We start from the raw sequence: 14,466 nt of genomic DNA, 5'->3' as shown, positions 1-14,466 counted from the left end.
ACTGTTTCTAGACATACTAGTTGCAAGGCACCACTGAGCATCTAATTTAAGAGAAGGAGGTCATCTGTAAAGATCCAGAATGGTAGCTCCTACACTGACACATGGTGGTACCCAAGATCTGTTATATTTTTATTTCCTACATGAAGCACCTGACCTCTAAGGCTCCAAGCACTGGAAGGGCTTTCTGTGTGAGTGGCAGTGTGCAGCGTGCATAAAGAAATGACTGACTATGAGGAGATTTTATTTCCATTCCCAGATCTGAAACTGACCCGTTGAGTAACTCTAAGTGAATCATTTTACTACCAAAATTCTGGTGTCTCAGTCAGTATGTACTGTATGTTTTAATGATATGACCTCCTTTACAGTCTGCCAGTGGAAAGTGCTTGGGGTTAAATGTGATTATTTATTAATTTTACTGAAATCAATTGATTTTACAGGGAATATTTTACACCTGACTGGATTAGACCACAGTTGCCCATACAAGTTCATTTTCACATAAGCTCCTTTCAATATAGTCTAAATATGAACAAGCCTTGCAGACACTTTCACTTCTTTTATGTTATTTAACATAAGAAGTCTGAACTACCAGGAAGATTCTTCTCATTGCCATTTTTATTAACTAAAAATTTGCATAGTTGGTTTGTGGTTAATAGAAAAAAGGAGTGACAGGATACACCACTAGAAGCTTCAAAAATACTTACAAAAGTTTGGTTGTGTTGCGAAGCATTAAAGTATACATAGACTGTTCCAATATAATTTCTTAACAAGTTGAAAGGGCCTTAGGATTATGGCAAAGAATATTACTGCTAACCTCTTGAGTGAGAATGCCCATCCCCATTTCACCAGAAGCTAACCTTTATTTAACTATCAGTTACACAGCAGGGACCTACTTAAGTCCTACTATACATTGTCAGTCTCAGCAAATATCCTTGAAAATAAGCCAATAAAAGAGCAGGAATTGTGCTCACTTTTAATTGTACAAAGAATATTATTATTCATAGTCCAGTAACTTTATGGCAAGCATAAACCTCTTGGAGGAAGAAAGAGTAACACAATCTGAATAATCTGAACATTATTTTCATTGGAACAATTTCAATTCCAACAAGACTAAAAAATAAGAGGACATGAGATTTAAAAAAACTACTGATTTGGAACAGAAGACAGAGAATATACATGACTAAAATGACTATTCTGACAGAATAACACAGGAGCAAGCACAGAACAAATCTGAAAGAGACTTTCAGGACTTAACAAACAAGGTCAGCTAGTTATCTTAATTCTTTGTGTACAGTGCTGCATTTAAATAGTCCAGGGATTTTGAGCCTGACATCTCACCAGCCCTTTAAACTAATGTTCTCTTCATTTTACAGATGAGCAAAGATAAATACAGAGATGAGAAAGACACTACTGTCCAAACTGCCTCCTGATTCTGAGTGTGCTGAGAGCTGCTCCACCTACTTTCTGTAAGTGGAAGAATCTCTATCTCTTTCTGAGTCAAAGAGGAGATCTGCAGATGATGCAGCTGCCAAAATGCAATATTTATTTTAAAATCTGTGGTTCTGCTGAACTACTACAAGAGATCCCAGTGTCCTGTTCCCAACTCCTTCCCCAATCACCATTAGAGAGTTCCTGCGTCTTAGAGACCTCCCAGCTGCACCTTGCTGATGGCTGCATTTCATCAATAAAAGGCAATTGACTTATGTTTCTAAGGTCATTTTATACTACTCTGGCAGCAGTAAAGGTGATATAAATGGATATTACATTTTCATTTACTTTAGGGCTATTTGTGATTGCTTGATTGGCATAAAGAGACCTCAGTGTAACTGAGAAGCAAGTTCCAAGCTTTCACCTCAGCAGGGACTAACCTCTCCAACTCTGGAGCTTTGCACTGGAATATTCATATATCTGAATATCATATACACTGAACACCTGCATCTGAGAGCAAAGTGAAGATGGAAATGTGGGACTGGATGGCAGAGGAGAAAGAAGAATGTTTCCTCAAGAGTCCCACCATTCTCCTGCTACTTCATTTAGGGGAGATGGGCCCAAGTTGATACTGCCCTGGCAGCAGGAGGGGCAGCCAGGGATTAGGCTATTCATCCCATGCCAGCCTGAATGCTGGCCACATGACATAACCAGGATATAAACTACTTCAAAATCCATACAGAGAATAAAACCTTTTTTTTTTTTTTTTTTTTTTTCTTTCTCCTTTATACTTTAATTTGATAGTACTTCAGAGGTTAGCTATTTTGGAATTTGCAAGGCTTCAGAGTGGTCTGGGTCATTCGGTCAAATGCACATATTCAAGCACATAACATTAACTTTCTATTGTTCTGCCACAGGCTAGTGACTCACCAGTATGCTTAGTCATCATTTCCAGTGCTCCAGTGCCTGATAAGTCTTGAATAATTCAAACATCCCAGTTTGTCTAGGATGATGCATGTCTGGAGTAAGTTTTTTGAAAGCACTACAAGGACTCAGAAGCTAGAGACTTACTGAGAAGACAGACGGTCTATACCCCTAAAATCTTCACATGTTTTCAGAATGTGCCCACACCATTTACCTTTTAATAGCAAATGGATGTTCTGGTCAGTGGATCTAGAAGATCTGGACATTTTCTGGCTTTAATATTCAGACGTACTGGCTATATTCTATTGGAACAATGCAGTGAAGACCAATATGCATTCCAATAGAGAATGCAAAAGATAAAATAATATATTTCTTCACCAAGTGTTCTTGTACAGTCATGGAATTTCTCATTCCTTTATCCTGGAGGCCTAATGGATCTCACTGTGGAATAAATAGCAAGGAATTGCTATTGTGCAGTCTTGCCAAATGGAAGTCAAAGCACATTTTAAGCCCCAACAATATAATTATTCAAAGACTGAATAGGCAAGTGTAGCACTGAATGCCAAATAAAGGGACATAAACAAGAGTGATGGCTATTTGCATGAACTGAATACCACAAAGCTGATAAAGTTGCAGGCACTATTCTCACAAAAATCACAGCCACATTGGTCTCCCTTTGGTAGCAAATCAAGAGTACTTACCATTTTTGGAGAGAATCACAGCCAAATATTCATGAAAGTAGGTGTTGATGTACAGCAGAAGGCTTGGAGTATGTGCCGTGAGAAAGCTAAATGCAATATTTTCCTTGGGCATGACAGCATCCACATAAATGGAAGAGCTCAAACTGCTTGCATTTTTTGTGACAGGATAAGGTTCTTGGAAAATATAGGTAACGGAAGTGCCGGCTTCAAATAATGCAGAAACCTCTGAAAGCACATATAAACCAAGAGAATTGTTTCAGCCACTGCATTTTCAGGTGTCCCAGACAGGCATACTGCCTGCCTCAGAAGCAGAACATGGCAAAATGCCTCTGATCCAGCTGACATCACCATTCCTTTGGATGAGCAGAGTGCCCTTCCTTACAGTCTATTTGTCTGATTCATAGAAGGGCAGTGTACAGAGACAGGCCTCTGTATTCAACAATTTTAGAGCTTGAATCATAGCTCCACGAGATGGAACAGGTCAAAGGTTGGACTCGATGATCTTGAGGTCTCTTCCAACCTAGAAAATTCTGTGATTCTGTGAAATGTTGTTCAGTCAAATAAATGCTCGGTTTACTATCTTCTGACAGTTGACATGCAAGGCAATATTCTCTGTCTTCCCCCACAGTAATGACAACAATATATTTGTCCTTTCTAGTATTCTTTTTAAGCAAAGTCATTATTAAAACAACACATTAATCCAAAGACACTCACTGAGGGAGAGCAGTAGCTTCAAAAGAAGACAAACATCTACCTATGTGTACTCAAACTATAAGATCTCACAATTATGTTTTCAACACACAACTCAGTCTGGCCACGAAATACACGGAAAAACAAAACAAAACAAAACAAAAAAAAACTGCAACAGCAGTTTTCCTAGTGTCAGACACAGCAAAATCAGGATGATAATATCTTCCACTACAGGCTGATTACAAGAACTCTCTCCAATAAAGCAGATCCGCCTCTATAGCAGTATCTACCAGGGCACTATGTGGGTATTCTATATGCCTCCCGTGACATCGGTGCCAAATCCTCAGCTCATGTAAGTGGGCATAGTTCTATGGACTTGAATACAACTAAGCCGATTTACACCAGCAGATGATGTGGCCCACTTAGCCTGTCGCGTTTGTAAGGTGAGGGGCAGTCACGGAAATTAAAACACTCACATTGCACCTCGCTGTTATTGAGCAGTGATTTTGGTAGTTTCTTCCTCTCCCAAAGAGCATGTTACCTAAACTGGATGCTCTTTATTTGCCCTGCTCCTTTTTCTGGTGTTGGCACCATCCCCTAAAAGCCAGCAAACAGGTTCAGTGAGGACACGTTTATCAGAAACTAAACCATGCAAATCCGTTTTCTCCTGAATGTTGCACGTTCATTTTTGACATCTCTTCTTACGGCCAGGTTTAGATGGGTTATCACAGAGATAGCAACAAAAATAAAAAGATTAACTCTTTTTGTCACACCCTTGTTCCAAAACTCTGTAATGAAAAGCCCTTAAGATTTTATTAAGGTGGACAAAGCTGGATGAGGTTTAAAACCAAGCAAATGAAGCATTCATATGTGGGAAGAACCATCACAGAAGTTTTCAGCCCTATTGGTTAATGTCTGGACAAGTTATATACAACTGAATACAGGAATCATGCAATACAGTTGGTAATTTAAGTAACAGTACAGCTTGAACCATTTTAATTTCTGAGGCCATCCATCACTGAAGTCAACAATAGGAGGAGTTATAGCCCTCTTAACATAAACACTTAGTTATGTTCAGGGGAAAGCTGCTGTTAGAACATACTCTTGCAATATGGTGGACACCAAACTGACATGGGTGAAATTGTGTTAGAGATATTCAGAGACCACTAAGGACTTAGGATCAAAACTCTCTGCCTACCTTTCTTGCAGAACGGTCCTTCATACGCTGAGTTGGTACAATCACAGTAATACCCATTATACTTCTCCACACATTTCCCTCCATTATGGCACAGGTTACCATAACTACTGCAATGTCCTGGACATCCAGGTTTAACACCAGAAGTCATTTTAGCTCTTTCTTCAAGGTCAAGTTTCTGTCCATTTAAATGTAGAGATCGAATACATCCCATAAAGCCCTTTTGTCTGGAAGCTGTTCCCCCTGAAAGAGAGAAAAAATAGGACACACATTTACTGATGAGTCCACAAAGTAATCAAAGCCCTGAAGTTCAATCCATAGGTATAAATATGAATCCATTACATTTAAAAAATATTATCTATTGTGTATCAATGCACACTGTTGCAAAAGATGACAGATGGAAAGCCCTGGAAACTAAAGGTCTCTCTCTATCTGTAAGAAAGGACTAAAGCTGTGTCTAACTTTCCAGTTGCTCTTCTTTTCTTTTCTGCCTTATCTACTGCCCTGTTTGGTATTTAAATTGCAAATTCATTTGGGAAAAGATTAGCTTCTTTCTCATAAGTACACATATCACCTAACAAATGAGAAACTCTTTTTTTTTTTTTTTTCCTTCTATTTGTTGCTATAGTATGGAGTATAAATAACACCTTAATCCCAACATCAGATGAGTTACACATACTGATGAGTCCAGTTATCAAGGATAAATCATGTTCAGTGCCAGGTTTGATGGCTGAAAGGAGATGACTTTGGAGTCAGAATTTATGCATGACTGACCAACCTGATGTTGCATGTGAATGTTTGTTGTAGGCAAGAAACGTGAGTTTGGGTTACAGTTGTGAAATTTATTACAGTTGTTAAACATAATTGCATTACTTTGTGAAGTACAAAGCTGTATGGATTTAGCAAGAGAGCAGTCCAGTCTCTACAGCCTAACGAGCATCTTAGCTGCCCACTGAAATTTCTAACAGTGAAATGAAGACAGTTTTCCCCTGGGAGGTGGTCTCTCACAATAATAGTAATTATTGATGACAGTCAGAGTACTTTATGAAAATATCAACATTTTTATTATTGTAGGCTTTGTTTGGCAGTTGCCAATGTTTTGCTCTCAAATTTACTACAATTTTGATTGCTGCTACAAAATCTAACTCTGGCCGAAGAATTAATAGCACTTGTAGCCCTTGAAATGCTAGCTTTATTGCTAATGCATCAATAAAAAAGAAAGAAGTATGAAAGAAAATGTTATCTTTCCAAATTCTTATTCTATAGAAGTTTGTTCAATTACAAAATGCATAACTGATCTTTTGATGAGTCCTTGTAGAAGAGCATCTTTTCTGTCACAAATTATTTAATTAAATCAAGAGTTCTGCAAACTATGAGAATGAAACAACAGTCTGAAAAACACTCTCACCAAAACAGTATTGTTCTGTTATTCTGACTTATTTTTCTTTCTGGTACACTAACAGCAGAAGTACTGGATTTGAATTAGAATAACTAAATTCAAGATAGTATGTGTGAGAGAGGTTTACTTTATACCAATATTATGGTGTCTTTCTCAGTGAAACTTTTTCAAAATATTATTTAGCCAACTGCTCTTTCCAGATGAATGAATGTTAACTTACTTATTTTAGAGGCCCTCTGAGCACAACATTTGGGCCTTTTGCATTTGCACTGTGTACACGTGACCCTTTTCTTTGGAGATTTTGCTCCAAAACCAAACACACCATACACAATTTTCAGTAATGTCCAAATAAGAAGGAATGTGATTTCTCCCTTTAAAATTACTGGTTACTCTGTTTTCTCTTGCATGGTTACTAAACACAATTTTTTCAAGGATAAATGACAATTTCCTCGACTCCTTTTGGCACACAATCAAATTCCAGCTAGTACATTTAAATGTAACACTTTAAAGAAACTACTGTTAAGTATTCTACAAATATCATGTTTACTGCACTGCCCATATTTTTACTCATCGCTGTAGTGTTTTGGAAAGCTGCATAATATGTTTCTTACTCCTCTTCTAATGTCTGGAGATTATAGAGCTTAACAGAGACCATCTATCCAGTCCTAGATCCACACAGCATCGATTAAGCAAATCTGTTTATTATTTGGGCATTATGGAAGTTTTCCCCTATTGACCAAAACTAATCTTCAAATACATTCTTTGGAAGTTGAGAAAAATGGAAAACAAAACAAAACAAAAAAATCTTTTCCAAATTAGAGTAGGAAGAATCAACAAAGCCTAATAGGCCTGTTGGACTAGACAATTTCATGTATGCAATCTAAATGTTTTATTCAGGAAAACAGATTTTAAGGTAACCCTCAGGACCAAAAAAAAAAAAAAAAAAAAGGTTAAACAGGGTTAAAGTGTTCTTTGCTGAGGAGTGGTGGTGGCAGTCAAATGTGCAACGCCACTTTCAGAAAGGTATTTATGCAGCTGAATTTTACTGAAAAGCCTTGGGGCAGAAAAGAGAGAGTCTGAGTCTGAGAGGAGGGGGGAAGGAAACAAAACTGAGAACCAATAGTATAGCTTAGTGACACAACTGGATAATATATTAAGGTTCTATCAGTGAATTGAGGATTTGCTTTTAAAAGCAAAGTTTTTTTTGTTAGCAAGAACTGGATTAGGGAGGCTGAAGTGAAGAACATTAGGAGTGTTCTTGCTTTATGTAATGGATGCAAAGAAAAGGATAGGGTATGAGAGTGTAAGAACAACTATCATTACTCGGGAGTACGAGAACTTGCTATAATAGTACTTAGAAGACATCCAAGTCACACTTAATAGTCTCAGACTAAAAGTAGTAAGCAGTCAGGATACACAAGAATTTAAGCCTACTCCTGGCCTTTGATACATCCAAAGGTATCCGCAGATTCTTTTAATGAGAGCAACGTCCAACAGGCAAAATATGTCCCTTCTTATCCTCTCCATCCTTTTCTCTGTCCCCCAAGAAAGTTTCTCAGATATTGACTCTGTCTGTGTTATATTGTCTTTGGACCACTTACAAGATACAGAGGAGATTTCCCCAAGGATTCCTCACATCATTGCTCTCAGGATAAAAGCAGGAACCCAAGCACTTAACTCTGCCAGTCTCTTTAACATACCAAATAAGTAGAACAAAAATTTCTGATCAAGGCTGTAGGCATGAAAGTAACCTCTCAGGATTTTTATTTTGTTTCTCTGATGTTACAAGTCTGAGTGCAAATCCTGTTGTAAAGGAGGTCTGTGAAGATGTATTTCCACTCTCCTCCCCATCCTGGGGTGTTATGAACATGCCTTCACTGGATAAGACAGCACATTTCATCTCAGACTACAGCATCAGAGAAGGTGGTTACAGAACTCCTCTTGGACAACAAAGATATGCCAGAAGATGCAGTATCCAAAGTCACTCATTTTAAATAGTGAGAGTGAGTCCATTGAAGGGAAGGATTTTTGTCTGTTCCTTCAGACCAAATTGGCCTGCTGCTGCACAGAGTTTGGTCAAGTTGATATTATTCAGCTTGTAAACTTCTTCAGGATTTGATCCTTTTACTGTAATTTTTTTTTCAAATTAACAGAGGAACATAACCAGGTACAAGGATATCTATCCTATTGCTGAGGATTATAAAGTGACCAGAAGTAGTTAGATACCCAATGCCCTCTAAAAGAGGTTGAGAAATAGGTTTTAAATTCCTTTAGGCTGCTCTAAAATCTGAGCTTGTTTGATTTTGGGTAATCCTCGATGTACTGAGGCAGTGAAAATTCATTTTTCCCTTTTGCTTTGCACATACAGAGAAAGCTATCCCAGAAGCCTGTCACATACTCCATGTGTGCCAATCTTGGCCTTAAGCAGACTGTCTTTATTCTAAATTATTTTAACAAGTGCAGTCATAGAAAAACTCTTTCTGGTACTACTTAGATAAATACCTAAGTGCCTTATGATTCAATTACACAATAAACACACCAGCTAATCATACAAACATGACGTAATCTACCCTTCTGTCTTTTACTGACTATTCATAACTATTTTGCTTTAACAGAGAGAAACCATAATTGAATACGGTCAGACATTTATAGAAAGTGATGGAATAAAACAAGAATTGTAAAGCTGAATCCTGTCACATTGTATCACTATTGATAACAGGGAGAAAGTAGAGAGATGCTCTATTTTGACTCCTCTCCTTTTGCTTTTACCTCTAGGTAAATCCAGCAAGGAGGTATGGAAAGTACACTATGGCATGTGTAAGAAATCATCACTGCAGTGGAATCCTAGGAGCATCATGCACTGAAGATTTCTTGTACATGGTATGTGGCTGCTGACTTGCTCAGACAGAACAAATACTTAGGTTCTGCTCCCCCAAGGGCGAACGTCCCCAAATACAGACATGTAGGGAAAATGCCACATTGGCAAAATGCAAGAACAGGCAAAAAAAAGCCACTGTGTTAAGTACGAAGCAGAGTAATAAAAGGTGTCTTAAACTTCCAAGAAAAGCTAGGCCTCCTCAACTCCAATCTTCACAAATTATTTAAAGGCTGATTAACTCACTCAGAACATCAGTATCATTGGACCAGAAGTGAATGAAACACACCTCAAAGACCACTTTGCCACTGACTGCTTTGTTAAGTTTTCTTGAGAAGGCTTCTGTTCAAATTTCTTTGTAATAAGTTGCAGAAAGCTAAAAGTTTGTTTGTCAGACCAACTTGAAAATAAAACAAAATCACCATGAACACAAACTTAGGAGCAAAATCCTTCTATTCCAAACAGTCTTAAATGTATCTAATTCTCAGGTTAAGGAGGAAAACTCTGGGCAAAACTTAAGCAAAAAAATTGGTCAGAAAACAGAAACAGTTGACAGGGAATTAGTTGATCCAAATTAGCAGAACTCCTTTGAAATTATGTTATGTGCCAATGGCCCCTGTAGTCAAATTTTATAAAAGCTCAGGTTTATATGTGTGATATACAGTGTCTAACCCTCCAAAAGGAAGAGAGACAAAACTGCCTCACATATGCTGTACATATATGCTGATAGCTCTGAAGCATCATGAAAATGATCATAGTTTGAAAGCTAAACAGGATATCCATTCAATCATCATTTTAGTGGTACATGCTGCTAATACAGTTTCTTTACCCCAAAGGATCAATAAATCTTTCCAAAAGATAAATAAAGTAAATTTTGATATTGAGCTTTATTTATGAGATTTATAAAATATTTTAATTGATTCTGGAAAAGAACCAAGAACAAAAAAAAAAAGTTTTATCTTAACATCCTTCACAATGAAAACAAAGTTCTATGCTTAAATGAAAAAAAAAATATGAAGATTAAATTTAAATATACTTGGAAAAGTTTTAAAACAGCAAATCACGTCAGTTACATAGATCATTAATTAAGAATGTGAATACTAACTGTGGAAAACCCTTAATCACTGTCAGTATGCATACTGCTGCAGAAACAAATATGTTGTGGATTATGGAAGAGGAAAATAATATGTGCTGCTGTTTCTTTCCTTTTTTTTTTTTTTTTTTTTTTTTTTTTTTTTTACAATCAATGTTGTTTATGTATTTATTTTTCAGATGGGATAAAATTCACTCTGCATGGTTCAGGTATTAAATCTGTTGGTTCCTATTAGAAACTGGAATGAGACCTTCAGCAGAGACAAATTATGCTACATCTGTGTATTGTTGGACTTCTGCCACCTTTCCCTGAAGTACTTGAGTACTTCATGGAAACCTGAAGTACTCGAGTACTTCAGGGAAAGGGTTAGAATTAGAGACCATTCAGGTTTCCATCTCTTCCAGCTGCTCTTAGAAAAACTCAGAACATCACAGACAGTTTTGATCGTCAACATGGTTTTCAGTGGTAGAGTTAAGGGCCAAAACCCACTCTTATAAACATTAGTTTTTACTCAACCTTGTGTTCAGGGTTCAGTAAAAGTGTGTATGAAAAACTGAAGGTAGTCAAATTACTGAAAATGAGAACTTTCTATCCCTCTACTGAAATAAAATAACTATGTCCTAGAGTATACTGTAAATACTAAGTACAATCAGAGAAAAAAAAATACTTTAGGTTGAAAGTCACTACTGGAGATCAACTGGTCTAACCTCTTCCTCAAAGTATGCCTACATTCATAGTTAGATCATGTTGTTCAGGGTTGTTTCTAAGAAAGTTTTGATTATCTCTGAGCATGGAGATCACACAGTCTCTTTGGGCACCTGCTTCAGTGCTGCACTACTCTAATTGTGAAGATGATTGTTTCTCTTCCCTTGCTGCAGCCTGAAGGCTACAATCCTGCTAATACAGCCTTGTGTGCAGCCTTCAAAGGCACACTGGAGATTCACTTCTCCACCAAGGCCAACAAGACTTTTTCTGATCAGTGACTACCCACCCATCCAATCGATCCCCAGTTTGCATGGATGCATTGCTATTTTGCCCCAGGTATGTGGCTTTGCATTTGTCTTTGCTGATAACCTTCTACTGGCACATTTCACCAATTTGTTGGGGGTCCTTATCTACCTTGAATTTCCATGATGCAACTCATTGATTATCACTTTAAAATCACCATGAAGTTGGTTCCAGTAACCTGTTTATTATGCAGAGAAACAAGATTATATGCAGATACTGCTTTTCAGATGCAAGACAGTTAAGACATATCTGATAGATGACATGATAATACCTTAATTTTTACTCCTTTACAAAGAAACAGACCAAAAATTTGTAAACAAACTAAGAAAAACAAACAAACAAACAAAACCCCTATCCATTCATTAAGTTCTCTAAGTCTTCTGTTTGCAAACTGTGGCTTGGTTAGAATTCTCTGACGTTTCTAAGGTGCCTAGCAGCCCAACCCTACTGTCCTCAGGCCCTGTCTCTCATGGAACCTCTTTCTAGGATCATCATTTGAGTAACAAGCGATAAGCAGCATGCGTCATACCAGAAAGCAGAAACCTTGTACTGTGACAATTTTAACAGAAAATAAGTTCTTCAGTAGACTTTTCTCAGGCTGAGAGAACGTTTTAGGTATGAATCTATTGCTATGAGGGAAGGACTCCTGGTCAATGATACAACTCTATTTATTAACCAATTCACTCCTTCTGTTCAGACCCCAGTAATTATTGCACACATACACTCTAACAAGCTCAAATAAATACCTCAAAATCTTCTTAATTCAAGGGGTGTGGATACACAGGTAAACTTTACTAAAATTAGTTTACAGATTGAGGTTTGCCATACCATTTCAGCTAAATAAGATAATTAATTTTAAGGAAAAAATTGGTAATTATTTGCATGGCCCTGAATAAGAAGCAGGTTACAACCTACTCCACCACAGTGTGGAGTACTCAGAGAAGCAGTGTTTGAATATTGAAAAGGGAGAAGACCCTTTTTTATCCCAGATTATATTATCAAATACAAGCTAGTTCTATGTTATCAAATACAAGCTAGTCCACCTCTAGTTTTCATTTACATGGAAGACAAAGAAACAAACTATATGCAAACAGAGGTTTTTGTTTGTTTGTTTGTTTTGTTGAAGAACACCTTCAGTTGAAATAGCTGCATTTGCTTTGACTGTGTTTATCATTCTCTCACACACACATTTTATAGCCAAATGGAAGGCATATTTGAAGGAACAGATTTTAAGCACATATTGTCATCAAGCTTTGCCACTGTAACTTACAAGAATGTATGCCATTTACATTGCATCACAAAATAAAGATCACATTTCGTTCAGCAAATTACATAGTCAGCACTGTACAAGAGGAAATAACTAATTCTTTTGCAACAAATATGTTTCATGCAATCTTAGATCCTAAAAATGCCATTTAGTATTGTAAGGCTAACGTTTCTGTACTAAGTGCTTTGAGTGTAAAGGTAGTAGTTTGGGTTGGATTTGTGTTGTTTATGAGGGAGTGGAAGAGGAAGAGGCAGAATTTGGTTACCACACCCAAGCTCAGCAGTGAAGCAACAGCATTACCAAGGTATAGACACAGAAATACTGTGCACATCTGCAGAAACCCTTAAACGGTCCCTACCTACAAATAATTGGCTGTTGAGCTGCAAGCGGAAGTGCCCCTCTGCAGGTGCCTCCAGGACCTTCTTGGGGAGGTTATCCACTTGTAGAGATGTTTGCTTGAGGTTCCGCTCTGCTCGGACATAGTGCCACTGGTTGTCATTCAGGGGTGTGGGAGACTGCACGATTGCTTCTGTGGGGCCATTCCCAACATCTACAGAGAAGACTATCTCTTTGGGGGCTGGAACACACAAATAGACATAAAGAGAAAGTGAAGGTCTGAATTAAATAGTGGTTTTAACATCAAGAAATCTTACATAAATATAGGGTCCATTAACTTTTGTGTCAGCAAATAGTACAGCATCATTTACATTCCATCTTCTACCCAGCAGCCTCACTGTTTGATCTCTGCTGTGATTATGCTTGGCTGTGGGTATCCATCTTTTTTTGCTATAACAATTATGGTGCCCTAGAAATTGTGATTTATTCTCTTTTGGAAGTAAAAGTGCCAAACACTGTAGTAAAGTCACACAAAAGCACTTGGACAAATAATGCTGAGATGGTGGAAAGGATGAAGGAACTGTTTCTGACTAAATCTTTCAAAATGCGTATTCTTAACAGAATTTGGTTATATATGGTTGGAGGGAAACCTTCAAGCATTTGTTTGCGTGAATAAGCCTGACTCAGGAAGCAAGGGAGAAACAGAAGGGGAAAAAAAAAAGTTCATTGGTGATCCTAAACTAAAGGGTCATATACATGTATAACATGTCCAGAGATAGCAAGGCTCCTAGAAACAGAACAGTAACTGAAAAACAACAGTCATATGAAGGAGTCCATCTTCCTCTGCTAGAAGCCTGAAAGGGGCCAGAACTCTTTAACATTTTTGTTACTGATTATTTTTCTTCTTCCTAAAATGCTAAATACACCAAAAAGGGCAAGAACCAGGTCCACAGACCGCACAACAACCAGTAGGTTTTGGATTAAAAATTCATAAAAACCTGTTATTTTCAAGCCCAACAAATTGGATTGGTCTGGTTTTGGAAGCTGCTTCTTAGATAGTTAGGATAGGAAACACTCCATAGGGAGAGACAAAGATCTATTCTGAGCTCCTGCATCTGCCAAAAGGCCATTTTCTTTTGAAGCAGCTGGTCTGTGGAGCTTCCTTGATACAAGGCCTTTAGGCTGAAATTCCATCTGGCAGCAAGAAACACACCACATAACTACTAATGAGAAGCCCAAATTTAAAGGAAAAAAACTTTCCTCAAATTTTTAAATAACACATTTCTCTGGGAGCCCAGGTATAATATACTTTCACAAACTTTCACTAAACAATCCTCTTAGTGGCTTGCAATATTTGTCAGATATTTGACATCAAAATGCCATTTTTACTTCTATATCCATGAGAATGAAATGCAGTACAACCAAATTGGACTTTGATGTGCAATTAACAGTAAATCATACCTCATTATCTTGTGATAATGCACCAAGACATTTACCATTGGTTTAATGAATTGAAGGGCCTCGGGGTCCATTTTTATTAAATTTTATGTTGG

The 14,466-nt window shown here is 37.5% G+C and overlaps 1 protein-coding gene across 1 annotated transcript in view; it reads right to left on the bottom strand.

Annotated features, from left to right (window-relative positions):
- CNTNAP5 (contactin associated protein family member 5) overlaps positions 1 to 14,466 on the bottom strand; it is a gene marked incomplete at both ends in the record, with an annotated part of 281,013 nt that overhangs the window by 27,833 nt on the left and 238,714 nt on the right. The window contains 3 exons of the mRNA XM_084289311.1: positions 3,047 to 3,275; positions 4,939 to 5,178; positions 12,936 to 13,154. Of these exons, the coding sequence (XP_084145437.1) occupies positions 3,047 to 3,275; positions 4,939 to 5,178; positions 12,936 to 13,154 (688 nt within the window). The remainder of the gene's footprint in view (positions 1 to 3,046; positions 3,276 to 4,938; positions 5,179 to 12,935; positions 13,155 to 14,466) is intronic.

The sequence above is a fragment of the Netta rufina genome, assembly GCF_964035555.1.
Source record: "Netta rufina genome assembly, chromosome: 6".
In the NCBI taxonomy this organism is placed as follows: Eukaryota; Metazoa; Chordata; class Aves; order Anseriformes; family Anatidae; genus Netta; species Netta rufina.
This window is presented reverse-complemented; position numbering and strand designations above follow the sequence as displayed.